General features: G+C 48.9%; 2 protein-coding genes across 2 annotated transcripts; both read left to right on the forward strand.

Annotated features, from left to right (window-relative positions):
• Nucleotides 1-4,630: 4,630 nt before the first annotated feature.
• On the forward strand, nt 4,631-7,104 carry LOC144094307 (uncharacterized). Its single transcript, XM_077628246.1, has 4 exons — nt 4,631-4,746; nt 5,577-5,795; nt 6,182-6,372; nt 6,966-7,104. The coding sequence occupies exons 1-4, from the start codon at nt 4,735-4,737 to the stop codon at nt 6,967-6,969; spliced, it is 426 nt and encodes a 141-aa protein (XP_077484372.1). The 5' UTR covers nt 4,631-4,734; the 3' UTR covers nt 6,970-7,104.
• Nucleotides 7,105-14,011: 6,907 nt separating this feature from the next.
• Nucleotides 14,012-19,186, forward strand: LOC144094318 (uncharacterized). The gene is made up of 3 exons (XM_077628256.1): nt 14,012-14,102; nt 16,779-17,065; nt 19,037-19,186. Exons 1-3 carry the CDS (start codon nt 14,091-14,093, stop codon nt 19,038-19,040), a joined length of 303 nt encoding a protein of 100 aa, XP_077484382.1. The 5' UTR covers nt 14,012-14,090; the 3' UTR covers nt 19,041-19,186.
• The last annotated feature ends 3,750 nt before the right edge of the window (nt 19,187-22,936 follow it).

The raw sequence follows: 22,936 nt of genomic DNA on the forward strand, positions 1-22,936 counted from the left end.
GGGTTCCCAGAGTGAGCCGGCACCCACTGAAGCTCTACCCTGCACGGTAAATTTTGGGTAGGGGTGTTCAACAATTGCCAGGCAGGGGCGTGAATCCTGCCCCTGGCATAGTTGGACAGAGCCGTTTTGGAGTCGCTGAAGATGTATTGGGCGTCCGAATGTGCAAGGGCTAGGGCGATGGCGGTCTCCTCTGCCTCCTCAGGCGTAGAGCCCGAGGGAAGACGGTGAGTTAGGGGGTGAGGTAGGGTTGGATTGTAGGCAACTGCTACCGCTTCATGCGCTGTACATGCGGCGTCTACCCAAACGGCATCGTGGGCTTGCCCATAATACTTATGGAGGGCATTAGCGCGAGCTACGCGGCGAGAGATGTGATATTGGGGATGGACGTTTCGAGGAAGGAGTTTCACAACGAGAGGTGTATGGATGTGTCGAGGGATGGCTATAAGGGTTGACTGGTTAGCAAGTATGTTGATGCGAAGAGAGGAGAGTATATGGCGGCCAGTGGCGCTTGTGGCAAGTCTAAGGTACTGTGTCTGAAGGTGCGCGTCAACTAGTTCCTGAATGGTGTTATGCATGCCTAGTGCAAGAAGTTTGGCTGTGCTAGTGCTACGAGGTAGGTTTAGAGCTGCCTTAGTCGCAAGGCGGATCATTGCGTTCACGCGTTCGGTTTCCGTGCGGTTCAATTTGAGATATGGGGTTGCGTATAGAATGCGGCTAAGCGTAAATGCGTGCACTACTTTCATGTTGTCCGCTTCGTCTAAACCCTTGTTAAGGGAGGACACTCGGCGTAGAATGTGCAACACGGATTCCGTGGAGGCCTTGAGCGTTTTAAGGGTATGTTCATTTCGTCCAGAATCCTGCAAGTGGAGGCCAAGGATGCGGAGGGCGGGTGTTATGGGGATAGGGGATCCTTTTAAATTGATTTGGATGGGCGAGTTAGCGCTAGATTCTGGCCTAATTAGGAAGAGCGCGGACTTAGATGGGGAACATTCGAGCCCGATGGATGACGCGTGAGAGGAGATGGTGTCTGCTGCTAACTGAAGAGTTTACTCAATTTCCCCGTCAGAGCCATGAGTGGTCCATGTGGTAATATCATCAGCGTACAGGGTATGCTTTAGGTGTGGGATTACAGCCAGTTTGTGAGCTAGGGGGATGATAGCAACGTTAAAGAAAAGGGGAGAAAGGACCGCCCCTTGAGGGGTTCCGAGCTCTCCGAGTGTATAAGGGGATGTGGTAATCTGATCTATGTGCAGGGAGGCAGTGCGGCCCGAGAGAAATGCGCGAGCGTAATTGTAGGTTTTAGGGCCTACCTGTAGAGCCTGCAGTTCCCGTAAGATGGCATCGTGTCGAATTCTGTCAAATGCCTTGGTGAGGTCAACTGTCAAAATAGCTTTAGTGTGGTGGGGGATGGTATCATCAAGCACGTCATGCGTAATTTGAAGTAGGGCGTCCTGCGCAGATAGATGCGCACGAAAGCCGAGCATACTGTGGGGGAAAAGGTGGTTGTCTTCCATGTACGTTCTTAGCCGAGCAAGAATTATGTGCTCGAAGACCTTGCCTAGACAGGATGTAAGAGAAATGGGGCGGATGTTGTCTAGGGTGATAGGCTTGTGGGGTTTTGGAATAAAAATAATTTTTCCATGCTTCCACGAGGCAGGGAGAGTACCTGCCTCCCAACATTCGTTAAAGTAGTTGACTAAGTCAGAGATGGAAGCATCGTCAAAGTTTCTGATAGCTTCATTGGTAATTTGATCATCTCCGGGAGCGGTATTCCGTAATTTCAATAGGGCGGCGCGAAATTCTGATTCTGTAATAAGGGCGTCAAGCTCGGGCTGGGGTGGGCCTGCATAATCAGGATACTGGCAAGGGAGACCGGGGTTGTATAGGTGCATTTCACCTGGGCGAGGAAGGCGTCGGTGTCCTGTCGATGGTTGTGAGCGAGGCGGCGAATGCTAAGGCGCGTTCGAAATTTGGATTTCGTGGGGTCTAGCATGTGCCGTAACAGATGCCAAGCGCGGGTTATGGAGAGATTGCCGCGGAGACCGTCACAAACCTGAGCCCAGTTAGCTTTGCAAAGAGTGGCACTACATTGTATTATTTGGGATTGAATCTGGGCAAGTTAGAGTTTTAGTCTCCTTATGTGCTTCTGAGTCTTCCACCTTTGCGTTATGTTGTCCTGTGCTTGGAGGAGGTGGGCGAGCTTGCTGTCAATAACAGGGGTGTCTGGCGTAGAGTCGAGCGTTTGAGTGTGTTGGCGAATGTCTTTTTGCAACTTAATAATCCAGGTGTCTAGGTCGAAGGGGGCCTGTGTTGGCTGCGCTTGTCTAAATTTGCGGAGCGCGTCCCAATTAGTGTGCTTAACGGTAAATTTGCGCTGAGATCGGCGATAGTTTAGCGTTATTCGAATTAGGTGATGATCGCTGCCTAGTGTGGAAAGCATTCTTTCCCACTGCAGGTGGTCCAAGTTTCTACCAAGCGTGAGGTCTGGGCTAGTATCGGCAGTAACACTGTTACCAATCCGCGTAGGTAAGCTGAAATCATTAAAGATGGTCAGGTGGAGCGCCAGCGTCTCATTGTATAAAACTGTGCCTCTGTGGTTGGTGCGCCGATAGCCCCAGTCCACGTGAGCGCAATTAAAATCTCCGGCAATAAGTAGGGGGTTTGATCCGGCCAACTGGGCTGCAGATTTGAGAAGTGAGGGGAGTAAGTTAATTGGCTGGCGTGGGAGAAGGTAGCAGTTAAGAAAGAACAGGCTTGATTTTGCAGGTGTGGGCGGCAAGACTTCAATAAGGCTGTTAGCGATAGGGGAGGTAATTACGTGCTCCACGTAATGCAAGGATTTACTGACATATGTGACCACCCGAGGAAGATCAGTGGGGTCTGAGGGGATAAAAGCGTATCCTGGCAGCTGCCTGCAAACATTGGCGTCCTGAATGGCGATAATGTCTGGTGGGGATGACGAACTTGCGATAATTTGCTGCAGAGGATCGCACTTTCGCCGAAAGCCACTGCAATTCCATTGCATAATCTGTAAAGAATTAAGGCCCGTCGGAGGAGCCATGTTGTTGGGTAGGGAGGGGAAGGAGGGGTGTGGAGAGTGGGACTGTGGGAGGATAGTCCGATGAGAGTCCAGGAGTGAGGCCAGTTAAGCGCTCCTCTACATTGGTCATGATGCTACATATGACACTATCCATTAGACGGGTAATGGTAGATTCAATCATAAGCTGGCACTGTGCAGTGAGCTGCGCAGTAATGCGCTCTGTGAGCCTGGCTTCCAAGTTTTGGGCGAAGGCCTGAAATTTGGCGTCTAGGTCTATTGGTTTGACTGGGCTCTCATCAGGCCTTCTTTTTTTAGGGGGAGGTTGAGCGGGTTGGGTGGGTGAAGGGGAGGGGGGGTGGTAGAGAGGGCTGCCCTGAGCTGCTTTACCTCGTCTCGCAGAGCCTTCACGTCCGGGTCCTGGGAGGTCCTGGTGTTCGTCCCGGCAGCCTTGGAGGCCCATGTTGCAGTAGACGGGAGGGTCGTTTTCAGCGGAGGAAAGTCATCCTTGTTAGGGAAGCTCAGGGAAGTGGTCCTCCGGTCTACAATGCCATTATGGCCCCAGGCCCAGGCCCACTCGCATAATACTGCCACTAGCAAGCCCTTCCTCGTAGAACGTGCTGTGAGGACGCTGTCTATTCCTGGGAAAGTGCCGTATACAGCTGTCGTTCTAAAAGCGCAACGTTTACGCTGGTTACATGGACGCATATGCATATCCTAGGCTTCCATGAGCTTCGTTCGGAACACACAAGGAAGAGCGCGCTGTCAGGACTGAACAGTGTTGATACAAAACTGCGCGGATGGCAAATACGGGCGCAGTGAAGCTCGGAGCTGGGCTTTAAAACTGTAGTCTGCAGTGCCAATTAATTACCAGCACTACATTTTAAAAGCTGAGTATACACAGCATTTATCACGGAGGGGGGGGGGGGCGTTCCAATGAAAGAACGAGTAGGGGCTTTGTTAATTTACCTTCGAATTAAGAGCTCGGGAAAAAGGAGTCGCCGAGGTGCTCAGTGTAGCCATCTTATGCGCTGTTACATCTTGTGCTGTTGTACCAAAGTGAAGAACGCTGCATGACTCGAACAGTGTTTCCCAAAGGAATTTTTGCACTGCGCTTGAGAAGGGAAGTTGCAGAAACAAAAATGAAAGCTTTAAAAAAAATGACACAGCCGCACAGCAGCAGGAGTTATGCCGAAGGAAAACACACCTTCGCAGTATCCTTGTACGGCTTTAGAATATTTCTTGTGTGGGCGGCGCGCTTTTCTAAATACTGCGACACTTACGAACGCAACTCTTAGCCGACTTGTTTACGCCTGGAGGCGCCTCCGCCAAAGGGGGCACAGGAGCGCGGAAAAGGGCAGAGTTAGGGGGCCAGCGAAGCAGAACCATTTCACTTTCTGATTAACACGTATACGATGGCGTGCCACTGTCAGGAAGGGAAAGCCGCTGCGGTGCGCAGGTTACACTAAGTTGAAAGTGAATATCTCAGGGCTTCAGCGCTTTGGCGCACCAGGATGGCTTCTGGGCGCACAGTAGCCAGGGGGTCAGGAAAGCCCCCCAGTTTTCTTCTTTCCGCTTCGTTTTTCGGGCGGCGGGTAGGGCCTATATAACGCCGAGGTCCCAAGGGTGCTGCATACCACTCATCTTCCGAGAAGCCTCCAGACGACAGCGCTCCTTCGCAGCTCATTCGTAGGACCATGAACTCCCTGGTGAGCGCACGTGCCGCGGGGCACGCTAAGCATCCCGCATGGCACATATTGGGTCTCGGAGACGCAGAGTTAGTCAGAAGATGATCTTGAGAGCGACCAAGTGTTCTCAGGTAGCGTTAGCAGCAAGTTTAAGAGTATTACGATCGTCAGTGTTATGTTCATTGATTGCGAATAGTGGTATGAACTAACTTGGTGTAACGTGAAACGCGGATCGCTACTGCCTCGGTAGCGCGCCGCTTTCACGTGTTATCTAGTTTAGATGCAGCTTGACGTGACCTTCGCTTGTCGTTATTCCTCGCATCAGCGTAATGCAGAGAGAGAAGAAATGCAGCGAGTAGGCCAATCACCATTTCCGCTGCGATGCAAGCTTTTGCTGAAACGTCACAATGCCGCTACTATTTAGCTTCTGAAACGGGAAATATTACGGCCAAATCAGCAACAGTCGTTTGAAACTTGGTCATTGTCCGACCCAGGAACATTAGAGTTCGTCTGTCATGATGATGATGGTTTTTATGGGTATACCCTACATCGTCAGTTTGCAGAAGCCCATCAAGGCCCCCGTAAAACTTGTACAAAGACGAAACTAAAGCGTCGCACCGCGTGTCATCTCATGTGCCTGCGTGGTAACTATATTAGCCTGCATAAATAACGCCAGCTTGGCCGCATCAAGGCACCGGAGGGAGAAAATTTATAGTGCCCTAAAATGGCGAAGTCCCAATGGTTAAGCACGAAGCCGCGGCCACCCTGATCATATATTTGTCAGCGCGCAACATTTCTTTTTTTTTTTGCCTTTCTCGGCTTATCTTCCGAGTGAACGCTACCGGTCGCAGGTGATCGCACTTGTTGTGACGTGCGGCCTCGTGGCCACGGTTCACTGCGGCGGCTTCGGCGGCGGCGGCCACAGCGTCATCGTCGTCAAGGGCATCCAGGCCGGGGGCGGTGGCGGCGCAGGGTTCGGCCACGGAAGCGCAGCCTCGGCCACCACCGCGGGAGCAGCCGGGCCCCAGGTCGTGCAGGGACCCACATACGTCGTCAAGACGCTGCACCAGGTATGCGCGTGGAGGCATGCTGGCGGCAACGAGTTTCCGAAGCCCCCCTGCCGGCAAAGAGCTCGCATCTTTTGCATCAGACCCCTGCGTGATCAGATAGAAATAAAACGCGAGAAAAGAAAATACGGGTGCAGTGAAACAAGTATCCACAGGTGGAAAGTTAACAGTTACTGTAATAATAAACTTATGCACTGCCTCATGAAAAAATTAACGAAGATTCCGCCCAAAATTCGCTAAACGATGAAGCGAAAACCCGCGTCCGTGCAATTTTCCTCAGATCTGATGACTGCACTCCAATGCGTCTGTAAAAAAGTTAATCCCCGGATATATAAACTGACTGCAACACCTCTACCGAATTTTTGAAATCAACTTTATTTTTCTTCCAGGTTAAGAAGGTCTCCCACGGCGGCGCCATCGTTGGAGGAGGATCGGGTGGTCACTCCGGTGGATACGGTGGCAGCTTCGGTTTCGGCGGCGGTTACTCTCACGGGCTCAGTGGCGGCTTCTCTGGTGGCTACGGCGGCTTTGGAAAGGGCTACGGTGGTCTCGGCGGTCACGGCGGTCACGGCGGCTGGTGGTACGTACAGTAATTGTGCCCATGAATGTTTTACTGAACTTCACGCGCGACTCATTTGCTTAGAGAAAGAGCTGAGGAAATACGCCTTGGACATCGTATTTCAGAATGGACCGAATGTCGCCGGCAGCCGTATCGTTTACTCATGTGCCTCGCTCTAAGCGCTACCTTATACCTCAACCAACTTACCTGATTTTGGAAATCCTCTGAATGCCTAGTTTTTTATTTCTTGCGTCGAAGCGAATTATGAATTAGGCTTTGCGCGATGAGCTGGCAATGATTCCTATGCAATGATAAATGAGCATTTCTTATTTCTTTTCTCCTGCATCGCATCGTGTTTACCTCTTGGTTCACTTGTACGAGTAAATGAGCCTGGTGGGCCGGTTCGTTAACATTACAAGAGCGTCAGACAAGCCATTCCAATTTCTCCCACTGTTCGGCGCCAGCTATGTCAGATTAGCGCAACTGTGGTCTCTCTTAAACAGACATGGCACGCGAACGCATCGTGTAGGTGTTTATTTAAGGCACTAGGACACGCCCTTTTTGTCTCGAGGCGTAATTAATAGCATGAACTTAACGAACTGATCTCATTTCAGGTGACTGGCACTGACTGGCAATCGTTCATCCTAAGCAGCATCAAATGTCACGTCATCGGTCAACATTCATCGTTAGAGCGACGAACGTTGGCTGCAAGTGTGTAGTCTAAAAATGGTGTAAATAAAACGTTGACCGAATATGCCCTTGCAGTTTCATCCCTGGCAAATGTTGTAGATTCCACGACACAGTATCGCCTTGCAAAAGGGGCGCTGATATGACGGAACGCATCACACTTGCCTCCTAACGAGCACGTGTCACGTGGCGCTTGAACTCGTAACCGTGTTGTCGGCAGACGCAGCGGCCCAGCCGCTCGCGGTGCAGTTCTGAGCCCCACGGCGCCGTGACGTCACTTACGCGAAGTAAGTGCCCTTCCGCACTGCTCGTCGTCCTGTAAGTGCGCAGGGGCAGGGACCGCTAATCATCGCGAAGTGGTCTCGCTGGAGCGTCTCTAGGTCACGTGGACAAAGGAAAAACGGAGGAAGTAACGATAACATTGGAAGCCAGAATCCAAAGCGAGCAATAGCGGGGCCAGATGCGCCAAATAACAGCGCCTCACCACGCCTCAGGGACGTTCGGTGGACCGAACATGGTCTTTTGAGATGTAACCCGCAAACAGGCAGGACGCGCCTGAAAGCCTTTCAGCGCGAGATGATCCGGCCTCCAACCTCCCGCTCTCAGAAAGTGCGGTTCGACGGTATACGCTCCCGTGAACACTATATCCACGCCTAAGTTTAACTCGGCAGAATTTTCTGACGATGTGACGGGGACCTCAAAAGCTGCAATTTTCCCTCATATACCGAAAGCGCTTTCCTTTTCGGAATAACTGCCTGCACTATATTGGGGCCTGTTATTTCTTGTATGAACAAGAAGTACAAAAGCTGCAATTTAGACAATTCGGGCTGCGTGTATATTTACTCAGCCGCACGGTGGTGTTGTATGGCTTCGGTTGGTAGGAAAATGTACAGGCTGGAAAAGCGTAAGAGGAGAAACAGTGCGTTTATGTGAAACGAAAATAAATATAAAGTAGACCTTGAGTTGCTTCAACTAGAGCCAAAATGTACAGAGAGCGGTAACAAAATTGAACCGAAGACTAATTCGAATAGGATGTTAGTCCTGTCATAGAGTTTAGCTCCTCTCTGATGAGCATCAAGGTTCCCGGTTTTTAACTACATAGAAATATAAAGGCGGCGTCAGCGTCACCAGTGTGCTGTGTACGCCCCGACACTAGAGTGTGAAAAGAAAAGTTATTGCAAGAACCCCTTCGCAACCATATGCTGAATTTGGCAATATTTTTTAAAAAAAAGTGCAATCCTTGACAGGCGCTGTCAAGAAGCAGTCTAAAAAGGCGGAGAATTTATGTAGAAAAATTAACATTCCTTCCCAAAGCAAATCCTTATTTCCTGTTTTGCAGAAGTTATCTGGGCATCTAAATGCATCAGATAATGTTGCGCACTTTAATTACGCTGGAATAATTCAAGGAATACAATATAAGGGACAAGAATAGCATTTCCAAAAAACCCAGGCTTGCTAACGCAGTCTACTGTCGCCTCAAGACTTCCGAAGTTTTCGAAATTTCCGCGAACGGCAAAACATCTGTACGCCTAGCGTCAAGAGTTTTCAAGGGACAGGAATCGCTGAACGAAGCTATTTTCGCGTAGACTGGGCACACAGCCTGAAAATAGTAGGCACTTTAGGTTGTAGGTTTCGACTGCACGTTGCATGCAGTGACTCGCCGAAAATTCACCTGTTTTCATGATTCGCTTGCCCCGTAAACTTTTTGACGCCGTGTGTATATGTGATATCAACAGGAGTTCTAAGTATAGCATGTATAAATAAAATTACGTTGAAACGTATAAATTCCCGACTGAAACAGTCGACCCATTACGTCCACGCAATCCACTTTTGTTTCGCTCTGATGCCGCTCCAAGAGAGGAGAGAGCAACCTATACGTGAGCTCAATTAACCTGTTACCCGCTGAAACTAGGCGACCGCATGAAATCAGGAGGTAGTAGAGCGTCAAATGAAACTTGAATGAATTTCGTAAAGAGACCGTCGTGTAAGAAGTTTTATTCCGCGCTCTAAATGCAGCGTGCGAAGCGTATACAGTCAGAGCGCGAAACTGCGGCTCGTCGCGAGCTCGCCGAGAGCACAGCCCCACTACGCGACGGCACGCGCAGCATGGACTTGAAGCCGACTTGACACAAGCCGCACAAGTCTCGCTAATTGTCGTTATGCAGATAAACGTAACGTTCCATCGCTGTGAAGTGTGCTCTGACTTCAAATGTGCCGGTTTTACGAGCGCTATGCGCCGCTCGAAAGAATAATCTTGCCTCCGCAAAGAAATTTACATCTTTAATATTGCTGGACACCATCGGCATGAAGTGCTAGAAAATGCATTAAAGCGAGAGCTACATAGCCACCAAAGGCGTGCCGCAGAAGCCTGCGCCTTATTTGATATAGGGGTTATTTTCTCTATCCGGCGTTCCCTCTCTTTTCTGGGCTGCTGGCGGGACGCAGAGGCAGGTCCAGTGCACAGCTTGCAGCTCGCAGGATCCGCGGCCCGTCATGCGTAACCGCGCTGCGTCTTTGCCTTATTTTATGCTGATACATACGGGAGAGGTGCGCTCACCTCCTTCAGTGCCCCTATATCGGTCTGTGGTCGCATTTTATTCTTAGCGGTGCACAGAAATAGCCGTGGCTGCTCTGTGCGTGCGTGTAGAAGTAAGGCTAATATTGAAAACGAAAAAAGGATAGGGTCAACAAAAATGCTAGGGCGCTGCGCGTCTAGTACTTTTCAACGTTTCTCCGCTACTGATCTGTACTGTTCGAATGCCGAAATTTTGGGTTATGGAGCACGGGAAACCAACCAAAAAGCGTTGAGACTGCAGGGTCCAGCGAGCATGTTAGCGGCACCGAATAGAGCAATCCATATTAGCTGCTCTTTTCGACATGGTCAGCAGTGAGACCGACAGATCCCGGGGGCAGACCCTACCGCTAAGCAAGAATTTGTCTATGGGAAAAGCAAACTCTCGTCCAATTTTTTTTTTAGATGAAGCGGAAGCCGCCCTCTCGTAACTAAATCTAATAATAAAAAAACCAGCCTATAATCAGCGATGCTGCGAAGAATTTAAGCGCAAGTTGGTCGCTTAGCCCGCTTCCCTGTGATGCTGTTCATGGATGAGGTGGTTAGGCGTACAGCTGCCACTAAATATTCGCCGCATCTTTGAGAGCCTGTCGCTGACCGAACCCCGAAAGCCAACCGGGGGGCCCCTGAATCGACGCTGGAACGTCCGAGTAACACCATCGCAGTTCGCCTCTTTCTTTCGTCCGGACTGTGGCTTGGCGGGTGCGTACTTCCTGATCCTGGGGCCGTTGTCTCATCGCCTCGGCCATGGATCTCGGCCTCGCGGGCTCTCACGTCAGGATCATATCACCATTGAAGCATTAGCTCTTCTTCAGAGGCACGCAACTCCGGATTATCATATAGTGGTCGCTTACGTTGGAGTTCGCGGAGGCGTTTGCGAAGTTCTTCGTCCAACTACATCTTTGGTAGGGATGGCAACAACTTTTATTTGAAAGAAAACTACAGTAGGTCCTCAAGGGTGGCCTCCTACTTGCCCAGGAGTCCACGGGTCTGCTCTCTGTCCAATAGACGTGTTCGGCCATTTGGTTGAGCAGCCCGCAGAGCGGCGTCCCATGAAGAGGGAGATGGATTTAGTATGGGGTAAACAATACTGCCATGGGTAGGGGGCATTCTGACAGGTAGTGTATGAGGGTGGCCTTGGCTGCCCCAAATGTGTAGCAGAATGGGAAGGGCAAGGTAGGGTGGTAGCGAGGAAGGAGTTAGGATGAGATGCAGCAGTTTGTCTGCAATTGTCGCCAGGCCGCACTGTATTTTGAATCTAGTGCACGGTGAGGTGGTGGGAAGGTGAGGCGGCTGTGCTTGTATTGGGTGGTGATTTGATGGTATGTGAGTAGAGCCCGCGAGTTTTCCTGCGTATAGTTGGGTGTCCGATCTTCCGGGGCCCGGAGAAACAGTTCTCGGGCCAGCGCATGAACTCCCTGATTAACGGAGGTCATGAATTAAAAGACTAGCGCATATAACAAAGACACAGACAAAGAAGTAGACAGGACGAGCGCTAAACATCAACTGAGTTGTTTACTGAACATAAAGGAACATATAAGCACTTCAGTGGTGCATGCGCACGCTGGGTTAACAATACATAGACAATCTAATCAAGGTGTGGCAAACGGTTCTTTAGGTACATTTTTTCTTTTTTGGTCAAGGTAAGTGAACTAGTGCTTACACAGTTATCACCTTCTCTGTCAATGTGATAGGCCTCACATATCTCACGACCTAACTTTGTGCCTCCCCTACCAAGCACACACGTGGCACCAAACGCCGGCACGCACCCGCACCGCTTACAATGCGTGGCCAAATGGCCGCCCCCCGCCAATGAATCTACCAGCGTGCTGTGCTCTCGTAGCCGCTCGTTCAGGCACCGTCCAGACTGCCCCACGTAGCATCTACCGCAGGAGAGGGGTATGCGGTATACGATGCCAGTAGTGCAAGGCACAAACTTGCATACGTGTTTTGTGGTGCAGACCGGTTTCCTTTCTTCGTTGACCGCTTTGCACATGCGCACCAGCTTTTCGGGGGCAGTGAACATCACGTCCACACCGCACCTCTCTCCAACTTTCTTCAGCCGGTCAACGAAGAAAGGAAACCGGTCTGCACCACAAAACACGTATGCAAGTTTGTGCCTTGCACTACTGGCATCGTATACCGCATACCCCTCTCCTGCGGTAGATGCTACGTGGGGCAGTCTGGACGGTGCCTGAACGAGCGGCTACGAGAGCACAGCACGCTGGTAGATTCATTGGCGGGGGGCGGCCATTTGGCCACGCATTGTAAGCGGTGCGGGTGCGTGCCGGCGTTTGGTGCCACGTGTGTGCTTGGTAGGGGAGGCACAAAGTTAGGTCGTGAGATATGTGAGGCCTATCACATTGACAGAGAAGGTGATAACTGTGTAAGCACTAGTTCACTTACCTTGACCAAAAAAGAAAAAAATGTACCTAAAGAACAGTTTGCCACACCTTGATTAGATTGTCTATGTATTGTTAACCCAGTGTGCGCATGCACCACTGAAGTGCTTATATGTTCCTTTATGTTCAGTAAACAACTCAGTTGATGTTTAGCGCTCGTCCTGTCTACTTCTTTGTCTGTGTCTTTGTTATATGCGCTAGTCTTTTAATTCATGATGAAACACCAACTAGCCCAGCTTTCCGCCTTGATAACGGAGGTCGAGGCATCCCTAGGAACCCACATGAGGATTATCTTTTGGTCAAGCGTGTGTCCCATGGAAGAAGGGTGTGTCCCGATGTGGCGACCAACCTTCCCTGCCATCGTGGCGATCGACTGAGCGACGGCGTCCACACGAGCCACGATACGCTGGCGCCATATAAGCGCACAGCTTCAGATGACGCGAATCCGCCAGACGTCCCATTAACAACTAGCGCTGTAAAATTTGAACGCTCTGTGTTTCATCCTGTATAGTAGTGTTATGCTGTACGCAGGTCAACCTTGCGAAATTTTAAAGCATGAAACAAAACCGTAGAGCTTACACTGCGGCACACTGTTGGCTATTGCCACACAAGCAAGCAGGCAAGGAATGATTCCTTGATACTCATTCGCTGTGTAGCTTTTGTATTGGTTGATACTATCGACAGAGGTGTCACCATTGTGGCGCTCATTCATGCAGTAATGAATTTAAAAGGATCCTTACCGAAAGTCTAGGTTGCTGCAACTTCGGATCCGCCACTGAAATTACGCGTTAATCCCCTTCAGAGTAATTTCTCTAAGCTCCAAACCGCCCAGGCGCTTAGTTTTCTGTCCAAGACTTCGTAACTTCCTAATTATACATTCAGCCCTATGTAGGCCGGTCAGAAAAATTGAAGATCTAGCCCGCGCTCTATATTTTTAGTTACAGTAGTGGTCCACGTTACAACAGGCGACGATGTTGTTTGTTGTTTAGTACGTAATCTACCTTTCCTAAACAGCATCTCTACAAATAAAGTTCAGTGGCTGCCTTGTCAAAAGAGAAACAAATATGGTTCGAAACGGGCGTACGTGCATATCCCACGCAGAAGGGACGCATAACAACATGCATTTATGACGGCTGCATGGACACGTAAAGCGTCCGAAAGTCACGCATTCCTCGGAAAAGATGCGCAATCTCAAAACCATGCCTGCCAGAGGAAAGAATAATTGTCTGTGCCCAGCACGCGTCACAAAGAAGCAAATAATACACATTCTCGCAACAACTCTTAATTAAACGAGCCAGCTGCTCGTTGCATTCGGCGGGGCTACCGGTGATGGAACGAGATTCCACAGATAAGACGCGGTATTGACGCCAGGGGTGTGCAGTAAACGGAGCGTGAAGCATATGGTGCACTTGTTCAATGCACGAAGCCGGAACAAACGAAATGCCTTGCATCCGTTCTCGCTTCATTAAGGCTGCCGTTTACCACAACTTCCGAACCAACACGACAAGGAAGTGAAAACGGGACAGCAGTCGGAAGGGCGCGTAACGAAGGCGAGAGGGCATTTTATGAATGTATTGATTTTTTGTTTAAAAAGCGCACACTGCCGCAGCAGGTGGGGACTCGTACGAAACCGAAACGATCTTCGTGGCGCCAAAGGCGGGCCGCGAATGCGACGTCTTCCGACAGACAAAAACAACACGTCCGTCGACGATCGTTGGGGCCCACTCTCACGCCCTCCCACGCCAAGGTGCCGCGCAACAATGCACACTCGCCGCGTGTGTGAACCAAATCTGAGCTTCTATCAGAGGCAACGCCGCCAGTGGCAACAAAACAAGGAAATGCCCGGCGCGCGCACACGCACAATAGAATGAACGGAAGGGAATGTGAGTGAAAACTAAATGACCGGCCTCAAGAGGCCCCGAGCGGAAGTTCGCGCGCAACGTCAGCTCCCCCCCCTCCACTTTCTAGTTGTGAGCGGGCCCACTATAAAACGGGAGCTAGGCAAGCCAAGCGCAACAGTTGAAACCCGAGCAGCAAGCGTTGCGTGAATCGATCACACGCCTTCCGCAGCTTCGAGCATGAACGCCTGGGTGAGTTGACGTGGTCTCCCGGCAGCGCTCCCGGCAGCGATGGGGCCTACCTTGCTGCACGACGGTCTCCCCGTGCCAGAGGCTGACAGGGGGCGGCCGTCTTGACGGCTCACTTTCGCGGGTGTCGGAGGGTCCCGACGAAGCGCTCTGCGGTGAAGCGGGCCAATGGCCGGTCAAATCCGACTTTTACGGTGGTCACGGCGTGTCATTATTTGGCACAAGCAGTTTCTTGCGATTAAGTTATAGGAGTGTAATGCATGTCCCCCCTTCCCCCAAAAAGAATGATATCAATTCACTGTCGAGTCATACCTATTTGAAGCAAACTACGGCGTTTTTTGAGAGCAAGAAACCTTTCTTACGATCGTCTGTTTCTGCACATTTTTTTTTTTCAAAAGCAGAAATATTGTGCTCACTCACGATGAATTTTCAGTACATCGCGAACAAAATCCCGTAAATAACACCGGACGCGGGAGGACGTCCCTAGTGATGCATACACGCAATTGGCTACGTTTCTCGCAAGGATAATTTAACTTCCTACGAGTAGCAATTATGCTGTTAGAAAATCACTCATGAGCATGATATGCAGGCATGTGCATGAGACGTGTGCGTGGTTTTATGTGGCAGTTCTTGATTGCTTTCCATGCTGACCTGATAGCCTATAACCTGGCAAATCAGAAGAACCGCACCCCTTATACATGCGTGAGATAGGAGGAATTTTTCGTCGGTTACTTCCCTGACAACATGTTATGAGATATGAAGCTTTGTCATCGTCTTCTATCCTGAATAATCGAGCCTCTTTCGCTACACGCGACGCTATGCCCTGAAGCTCGAAGCCCATCAGCCCGGGAGGAAGTATACACCATAACACCGCCGCGACGACGACGCATTCATGCCGTATTGCCTTAGCATCCGTCAGTACAGGCGAGCGACTGCATATTAAAGCATGTGCCGAGGTAGAGGCACACGACAGAATACACTAGGACATTTCAAGAGAAGCTAAAATTCCGTATAAATCTACGCTCACGTATCTTCGGTTCCAGTCTCGTTGTATAGCGGAGTGAGTGGTACCGTTGCCTGTCCCACCGGGTGTTTCACCTAAGATGTTATGCAATTTTTAAGAATTAGCTTTTTTAAGTTCGAAGAGCGCTTTTTGAAGCATAGCGCTGTCAGCGGTGATGTAGCGGTGTAGCGTATCAGAACACAGCTAAGACGTGCTGTCTAGTAGGCGCGTTAGCTAATACTGAGTAGTTAACTTGTTGACTATTGCTGTTAGCCTCCTTATTTACTGGAAGGCGTATAGCCCATCGTAAGTAATATCCATATCTGTTTATAGAATTTCGAAAACGTTGTTACCCTCAGCACTGCGGCCCAACAAATACTGCCAACATCGTGGCTGAATACATGCGCTTTCGAGAAGCTTGCAGGCAAAGCAACCCCTCCAGTGCACGTCACTCTTCGAAACAGCCTAATTTTTTTTTCATTGTTAAAAAGTTCATTCAATAATAGTTAACCAACCTGCTGTTAGCACATCTTAGCTGTATTCCCATGTACTATGCCGCGGACAATGATATGCCAAAAAAAAGCACTTCTAACTCAAAAAGCCTATTTTTAAAAATTGTGTAAAGTCTTAGGTGAAACACCCTGGTGCAGGCTGGGGCTTATTAATTTTCAATCTTTTTTAGGTTGCCCCAACCTAATATAAGTATATAGCACGAGGCTCTGTACAACTGGCGTGCACCTTGCCGCGCAGAGAGCAAAGCAAAGTTTCCACCTCCTCGACTAACCTCACATTCTTCTAAAGCGTTCAAGGAAAAGCTTGCTTGTGACTAAAAATGGTCTGGTGGTTGGTTCGAGTACTCTACTCGTGTGTTCAATCCGTTCATTTTGTGGTTGTCACTGTGGCCATTCCTCCAACGAATGGGAGTAATAGTATAGGCGTCAATTGCATTGTGTAGAAGCTCTGCGTTCACTGTACATATATTTTAGGCTATGTAGCCGAAGCAGCCTGTTTCTGTTAGCCGATTAGGAAGACCGTGGAAGATACTGTACGCTTGCTGTACCTCCTTGTCACTCTACAGGCAGTGCGCTTCGTGTGCGAGAGTGCAGCATCTTGATGAGGTGCACAGGCCATGATTTTCACTTCGCTTGCGCTGTCATTTTCCTTGCCGTAACATATTCAAGTTCAGCTTTTGTCTCATTTTCTTGCAAAGGACACTGGTTACTATTAATGAATGGCGGGCACATTTTTCATGAGCTTTGCTTAGCAAAATTTAGACAAGTAGACAAGTTCGAATGTCAGGTGAGCGTTCTCCTCTTCTTACCTAATGATACCCACATCTAAATTGTGCTTTGCTTACTGAATACTGCTTATTCTAAAAGCCTTATCATAAGGTGTTCTTGAAGCTTTAGAAGAGTGTCATTTGAGATGGTTTCGAGCATTGCAAGATGTTGTGCTGCTCTTTAGCGACGTCGCAAGCTTGATTACGTGCCGGCGCAAGCGAGCTGGAAAGCAGCGTTGGTCCGAAATGCCCTCTCGTGTTGTGGCATTCGTGCGAAGAGCCGTAGGGTTGTCAATACTGTGTCACAGTTTGTAAGAACCGCATTAGTCACAAGTTAATCGAAAAAGTAAATAACGTCCTCATATCGGTCTAACGTGATTCTGACGCTCGTCAAAAGGTCATCGCATTGGTACTCTGCGCCGTCACGTCGGTGGCAATGGCTGGGGGTTACGGCGGCGGCCACGACGCTATCATCTTGACTGGACACGGCGGAGGATACGGCGGAGGATACGGCGGACACAGCAAATCAGTGCCTGGGCCCTCGTTCCTCGTGAACACTGTCCACCACGTACACAAGCTGAGCCACGGCGGAGCCATCATCGGTGGCTACGACTTGGTCCCCCACGGCGGCGGACACGGCGGAGGATACGGCGGTGGACACGGCGGATACGGTGGACACGGATGGTAATGTACACCGCGAATGGCCGATTTTTTGCGCGTGTCGGTGTCAAAATGATTCACGCTAACAACAAGTGCTGCTTTATGTCTCTGTGGCAGCACGGATAGGCAGTTCCTACCTTCTTAGACAAAATAACCTAGAATTTCTTTTCCTAATTTTCGGAGATCAGCCGACAACGAATGAGCTCATACTGAAGCCTTCGGAACAAATTTTATGGATGTAACAGCTACTTCTTTCTATTTATAATGAAATTTAAGGGTTAACTCACATTTTGTACATTCCTCACGACACGAATGTCGGCTCTGCGTGCGCTCACAGGCTTAAATTGATGTCAAGATCAAATACAAACGATAATCATTACCAACGGTTGGAGTGGGAAAGAGACAGCACCTTGGGGTTAGCAATAGTCCTTTCGATCGAGCACAGTGTTTCATTCGAGTGGGGGAAAAGGACGCTGTGCGAACTTTCACTAACTATCCTCAAAACACAAATTTACGCGCAAAATGGCGATTAAAGCACGGCCAGTGGCTGCAGCACGTAGAAAGCATGGAGTATATTGCATTGCTATGTTTGAATATGAGAAGAGACTCTCTCGATTTACTCTGGACAAATTGAAGAAAAGCTCAGCTGTTGTTATTGATTCCTTTTGTCTTTCCACATACGGCACCATTTATTTTTATTGGTTAGTTTTGTGCAATGCTGAAACGGAAGCACTTTATTGGCTGATTTTACACGCAGCATGAAACTTACGGGCTTACACAAGACTGATCGTAAGACGCAGTCCACGAAACATCCCTGAATGTATTGCTTTTTTGTGGCACATATTGCACAACTTGTGAAACGAATAGGCCTGGCCGTCGGGCGCACTCCCATAAAGACCAATAGCTTGAAACCCTATAACTGCGTTCTGACTCACAAAAAAGCGAAAAGCGCCCTTGTCTTTTTTGAAAACAGCTACTGCAGTTCGTCGGAATGGATATCAGGGTTTATTGTTTAAGGGGGTTTAACGTCCCAAAGCGACTCAGGCTATGAGGGACGCCGTAGTGAAGGGCTCCGGAAATTTCCACCACCTGGGGTTATTTAATGTGCACTGACATCGCACACTACGCGGGTCTCTAGAATTTCGCCTCCATCGAAATTCAACCCCCGCGGCCGGGATCGTACCCGCGTCTTTCGGGTCAGCAGCCGAATGCCATAACCACTGCGGCGGCTCCATCAGGGCGTAAACTAAATGACATGCAATGGAAATTGTTCTGAAAACGAAATGAATGGCCGCAGAACCTCCCATCCGAAAAAATGTATAAAACATATGCAAAACAAAAAACCATCTCAGGACAAAAATAGAGGTCATAAAAACATGCGATCTAATATTTGCTAATTTGCTCATAAAGAAAAATGAGCAAAAAAGCGCTGTCAAGAATGTCAAAATAACTTTAGTAGTTAGTAACCTGCTTGGTTGATATCATTAACCTCTTAAAATACATTCGTCCGCAAAAATGAGAGCATAACTGAGAAAACAGAAAAACTGCATTCATGGTAAATCATATTTTTCAGGCCAGAATTTTCGGTTCACTTGAGAACATCAAATAAAAGCTGGATTGTTTGACGTGGCCTACATTTTAACACCGATATGTATAGACTTACGAAGAAAGTCTGTGCGCCCAGGCATACTGCGTCAAATCCCGCCAAGTGCAGTTCCTAGAACCAGCGTTTCCTGGGCTTCATCTTCCAGGATGTGTAAGGGTGTGCAACCGTGCGCGACAGTCACAGACGCCTGATTGCGAATTTGCACGATTTGACTTTTACTCAGCTGTTTCCTTCAGCTGTACTTCTATCGCTTCATCTCGTTCGCTAGACGTAGGCAGCTTATCCTGATCACCCCTTCATTTGCCTTCCCATTTGTGCCTGAACACCGAGTTTTCTTAATTCTTGGAGCTATTAAGACGTGTCGCTGATTTCTTCTGTTTGTCTCCCAGGTGATATGAATGCTCTGCTGGAAGCTACTCTGTGAATACTTCATCACAAGCCATTATTAGCAGATAAAACGCACCCTTCCGTGGCGTTCAAGACCTTTCTCTTTTTTTTTCAAACACCGATGTACATAGAAAGAAAATAAAAAAATTATTAAACCAAGATGCACGAGTTTTATTTCCCGAAGTAGGTATCCAGAAGTATAGGAATTGCCAGAGCATGTTATGAAGGAAAAAAGTAAGAGAGACCACAGAATTTAAACAGACCACATCGTAGTTTAGGCCGCCATTTTACCTCTATTACTGGCCGAAATTATATGCTGTAACGTGGATAATAACAAAGATTTTAAACATTCTTTTTCCTTTCACATCTTTCTCGAGCGTTCCAAATAGGCAGCGAAAGGTCGAATTTCTTTATTTTAAATAGCTGGATGAAATTGTGATCATAAAAACGTGAATGCATGTTTAAAACACTGTTAAAACAGGCACACTTAAAATGGGTACACTGCGCTTCATCACACGACGTAGCGAGTGTATTTAGCGACTGCGTTAAATAATATTCAGGAACTTCACGGCTAGAGACGCAGACGCGACAGCTGGTCATGCAGCTGAGGCGTGAGCTAGGCTCTCGAATGTGGTCGCGCATTGACTTTCCGCAAAGTAAGCGGGTAGCTGGGTAAAAATCTACAGCATCAGAGAGGTTATCATGCCAACCTGTTTTCTTTACTCCGAAATGTTTTGTCAGTCGCATTTACTGCGACTTCCTCCGCCACGTTAGACAATTGGGAACACGAAAATAACATGTCAGCTCCTCGTACTTTAACAGCTGCGTCCGTTCTGTGACGCAGCTTCTGCGTCGGGCTTTTCTTCCATATCGATAGCCGAAAGTGCCCAGGGTGCAGGCTGACAGATGTAAATCCATAGGCTGAATTATCCCAGCGATCGATTGTGTACAATTGCATCGATACACGCCTCATGCACATTAACGCCTCCACGCATCTAGATTTATGAGAGCGGTGCAAGTTGACGAGTAGACCATACCATGTTTCTTTAAATGCCATTCGATAAACCGCGATACATGTATGGTCAATTTTAAAATATTCAACGATAACGGTAGACAGCGATTTATTCACAAGTAATTCTTTCAGAATGGAGCTAAGCTACACCTATGACTACGTTTCGGAAGCGACGTTAGCGTTTTACTTGGCTGTGCTTTTCAAGACGGAATGCATCTTTGTAGGCGCCGTATCATAGATCGTAGGGCAAGGTCGGCTCCTGCAGAATAGTGCTTGCTGCAATGTTTGCGAAGAAAGTCAGTTCGGCTTGGTAGCTTTCTATGCGTACTTCAGATATATTCAATTCGATTAGGGGAGCGGTTGTGTGGAGAATTTTGGACAGCGCTGCCAATGGTTTTCCCGAAAGGATTCGTTGGACCTACATTCCAAATCTTCTAGATGTATCAGGCTGTGGACGAAAATGCGAAAACTTTCCGGTGTTCCGAGCAGCGAAAAGTCCAACTTCAATGTCTTCACACAGGTGTTTGGGTACAGGGGTCTGGACAAGATATCCGAATAGGTACTCAGGGTATCGGGACGGATTTGCAGCGGGATTACGTAGTGGTGTATCTGGAGCAGCCAGTAGAGCGTGGCGCATTGACGCGCTCGAGATTCATTTATCCCTTCCAAGTGAGGGTGGTGCCCGTCGATATATACGGACGAGGCAGAAGTTCCAGTTTGTTCCCGACGTCGGCTGCAAGTCGAGGCGGTTCCGGAGGGAAAACTCGTTTCGCAGGCACAAGTCCCGGCCGATGTTGTACGTGCTGAACTCCGAAGTCATGCAGAGCGCGTGGTAGTCGATGACTCGTCGAGAGAAGTAGCCCCTCGCGCATTCCAGGTTAGGTAATCGGATGCCAGGTCGTCTCCAAAGTTCAGCTTCACGATATGTCCTTGCTTCTGGAAAAGGGTGTCTAAGGCCAGGCGTTGTACATGCACAAAAAAGGAAGGTGTTTTAAGAAAAGCTACGCTGGGAGAGTAGCTCGTATGAGGTGCAGAAAAATGGCCGATCAAATAGATACTTACCTGACCTGAGGCCCGTTGTTAGATTTAAATACGGAAGCCAAACATTCAAACAGGCTTGGTTGGCAGCAAGATTTGGGAAGCACTACGAGATGCGAACTCAGTCACACAGCTACTCACGGTACGCAGCTAGGCAGGCTCTTTTCGCAGTTCCTGATGTCCTAGACCCATGACTGCACTCCGTGGCTTCTCGGCTAGTGACCTGACGCCTCGGAGCAGTGGAGATGTCGCTGCATGTTGGAAGAACAGCGCTGCATAAAGACAAAGAGCGAGAAAAGAAATGGCAAGAACTCTCCTGTCCTTTATCACTGTGACTATATCTTCGCGCTGTTTGATCAAGCTGGTACAGAAACATCGTGCCTAGCTGTCGATTTTGCTGCGCGTCATGACACTTTCGATTCATTTTTGGTAAACATAAATTTTCTACCACGTCGCTTGTTTGCGCGTTAACATGTATTTCCAAGTAGCATCATCTTTCGCTTTCCATGCAGCCTCCCCTCATGAGAGCCGCTACGCCACCAAGGGCCAACCTTGTATGCAAGTTGTATGTACAGGGTGTTCAAAACTAGGTTCTGCAGCTTTCTTAAAATTAGGCACTGAGCGATGCGTGAAATCCGCCTCAGCACATAGGATATACGGCCACGTGGTTCCGAAGTGAGATAATTGTCGCCGTCAAGCACCTTATTAACTAAAATCGATTAATTAACTTTTTAGTAACTCCGGTAAGTGGGCATGTTTATATCGGAAACTAAGAGGCAGTCGTATTCCTACACAATTTCATTTGTATAATAATTCTAGTATGCGTGCGTTCCGAAATATTCGCGTCCAAATCTTCAGCTAGATCCACGTAACTGCGCATGCAAGGCTGTGAGGATGGACGTGAAACTCCTACCGGCGCAACGAGGCGTTTCGTCAACGGCGTAGAGCAACCGGTGAAGTTGATAACTGCTTCCCTTTCACTTTCGGCTATCGATATGGAAGAAAAGCCCGACGCAGAAGCTGCGTCACAGAACGGACGCAGCTGTTAAAGTACGAGGAGCTGACATGTTATTTTCGTGTTCCCAATTGTCTAACGTGGCGGAGGAAGTCTGCGAGGAGCTATAATCAGCAGCACTGTGAGCGCCTGTTTATGCTTTGAGCGACCAGTCTTAGAAGCAAAACGTTGCTGCCCGTTACGGAATCAGTGGCGGTGCGTTCGGTGGTTACTGGCTCTGGTAGTCGAGTTGTCTGGTCAAGGAATACGGCAGCTGACGCTATCGACCAGCTATGACAATCTATAATAGCACGCATTGCTTAGTGAACCCTCCGCACGGCAGTGACTCAACCTTTACGAAGCTTAATGCTCTCCGGGAATGCACGAAACAGTAGGGCCGATTTTGCGCATCGGAAGATTCTGTTCTATTGCCCGATGCTACGTCACCCTTCACCGGGAACCGATAATCCTAGAGAGTGATGGACTGGCGACAAAACGAAGCAAGCTTCGAAAATGTGCCAGAGGCCACCGAAGGGAACGCGAAAGCAAAGTAAGCAGAAATGCACCTTCCTTCACCTACGTGAATCGAGAAGAACGTTTTTATTTACTGTTGTTGTCTTGCTGTGCCGATGTCCGCGGCTAGGTTATGCTATGTCGCTGTTTTTTTGCCTCAGTAAGCATGGCACGTACCCACGCGAGGGGATATTGGCCAAGGTACGGCGGTGAATAATAATAATAATTGGTTTTGGGGGGAAATGAAATGGCACAGTATCTGTCTCGTATATCGTTGGACACCGGAACAGCGCCGTAAGGGAAGGGATAAAGGAGGGAGTGAAAGAAGAAAGGAAGGAAGAGGTG

The sequence above is a fragment of the Amblyomma americanum genome, chromosome 1 (assembly GCF_052857255.1).
Source record: "Amblyomma americanum isolate KBUSLIRL-KWMA chromosome 1, ASM5285725v1, whole genome shotgun sequence".
NCBI lineage: Eukaryota > Metazoa > Arthropoda > Arachnida > Ixodida > Ixodidae > Amblyomma > Amblyomma americanum.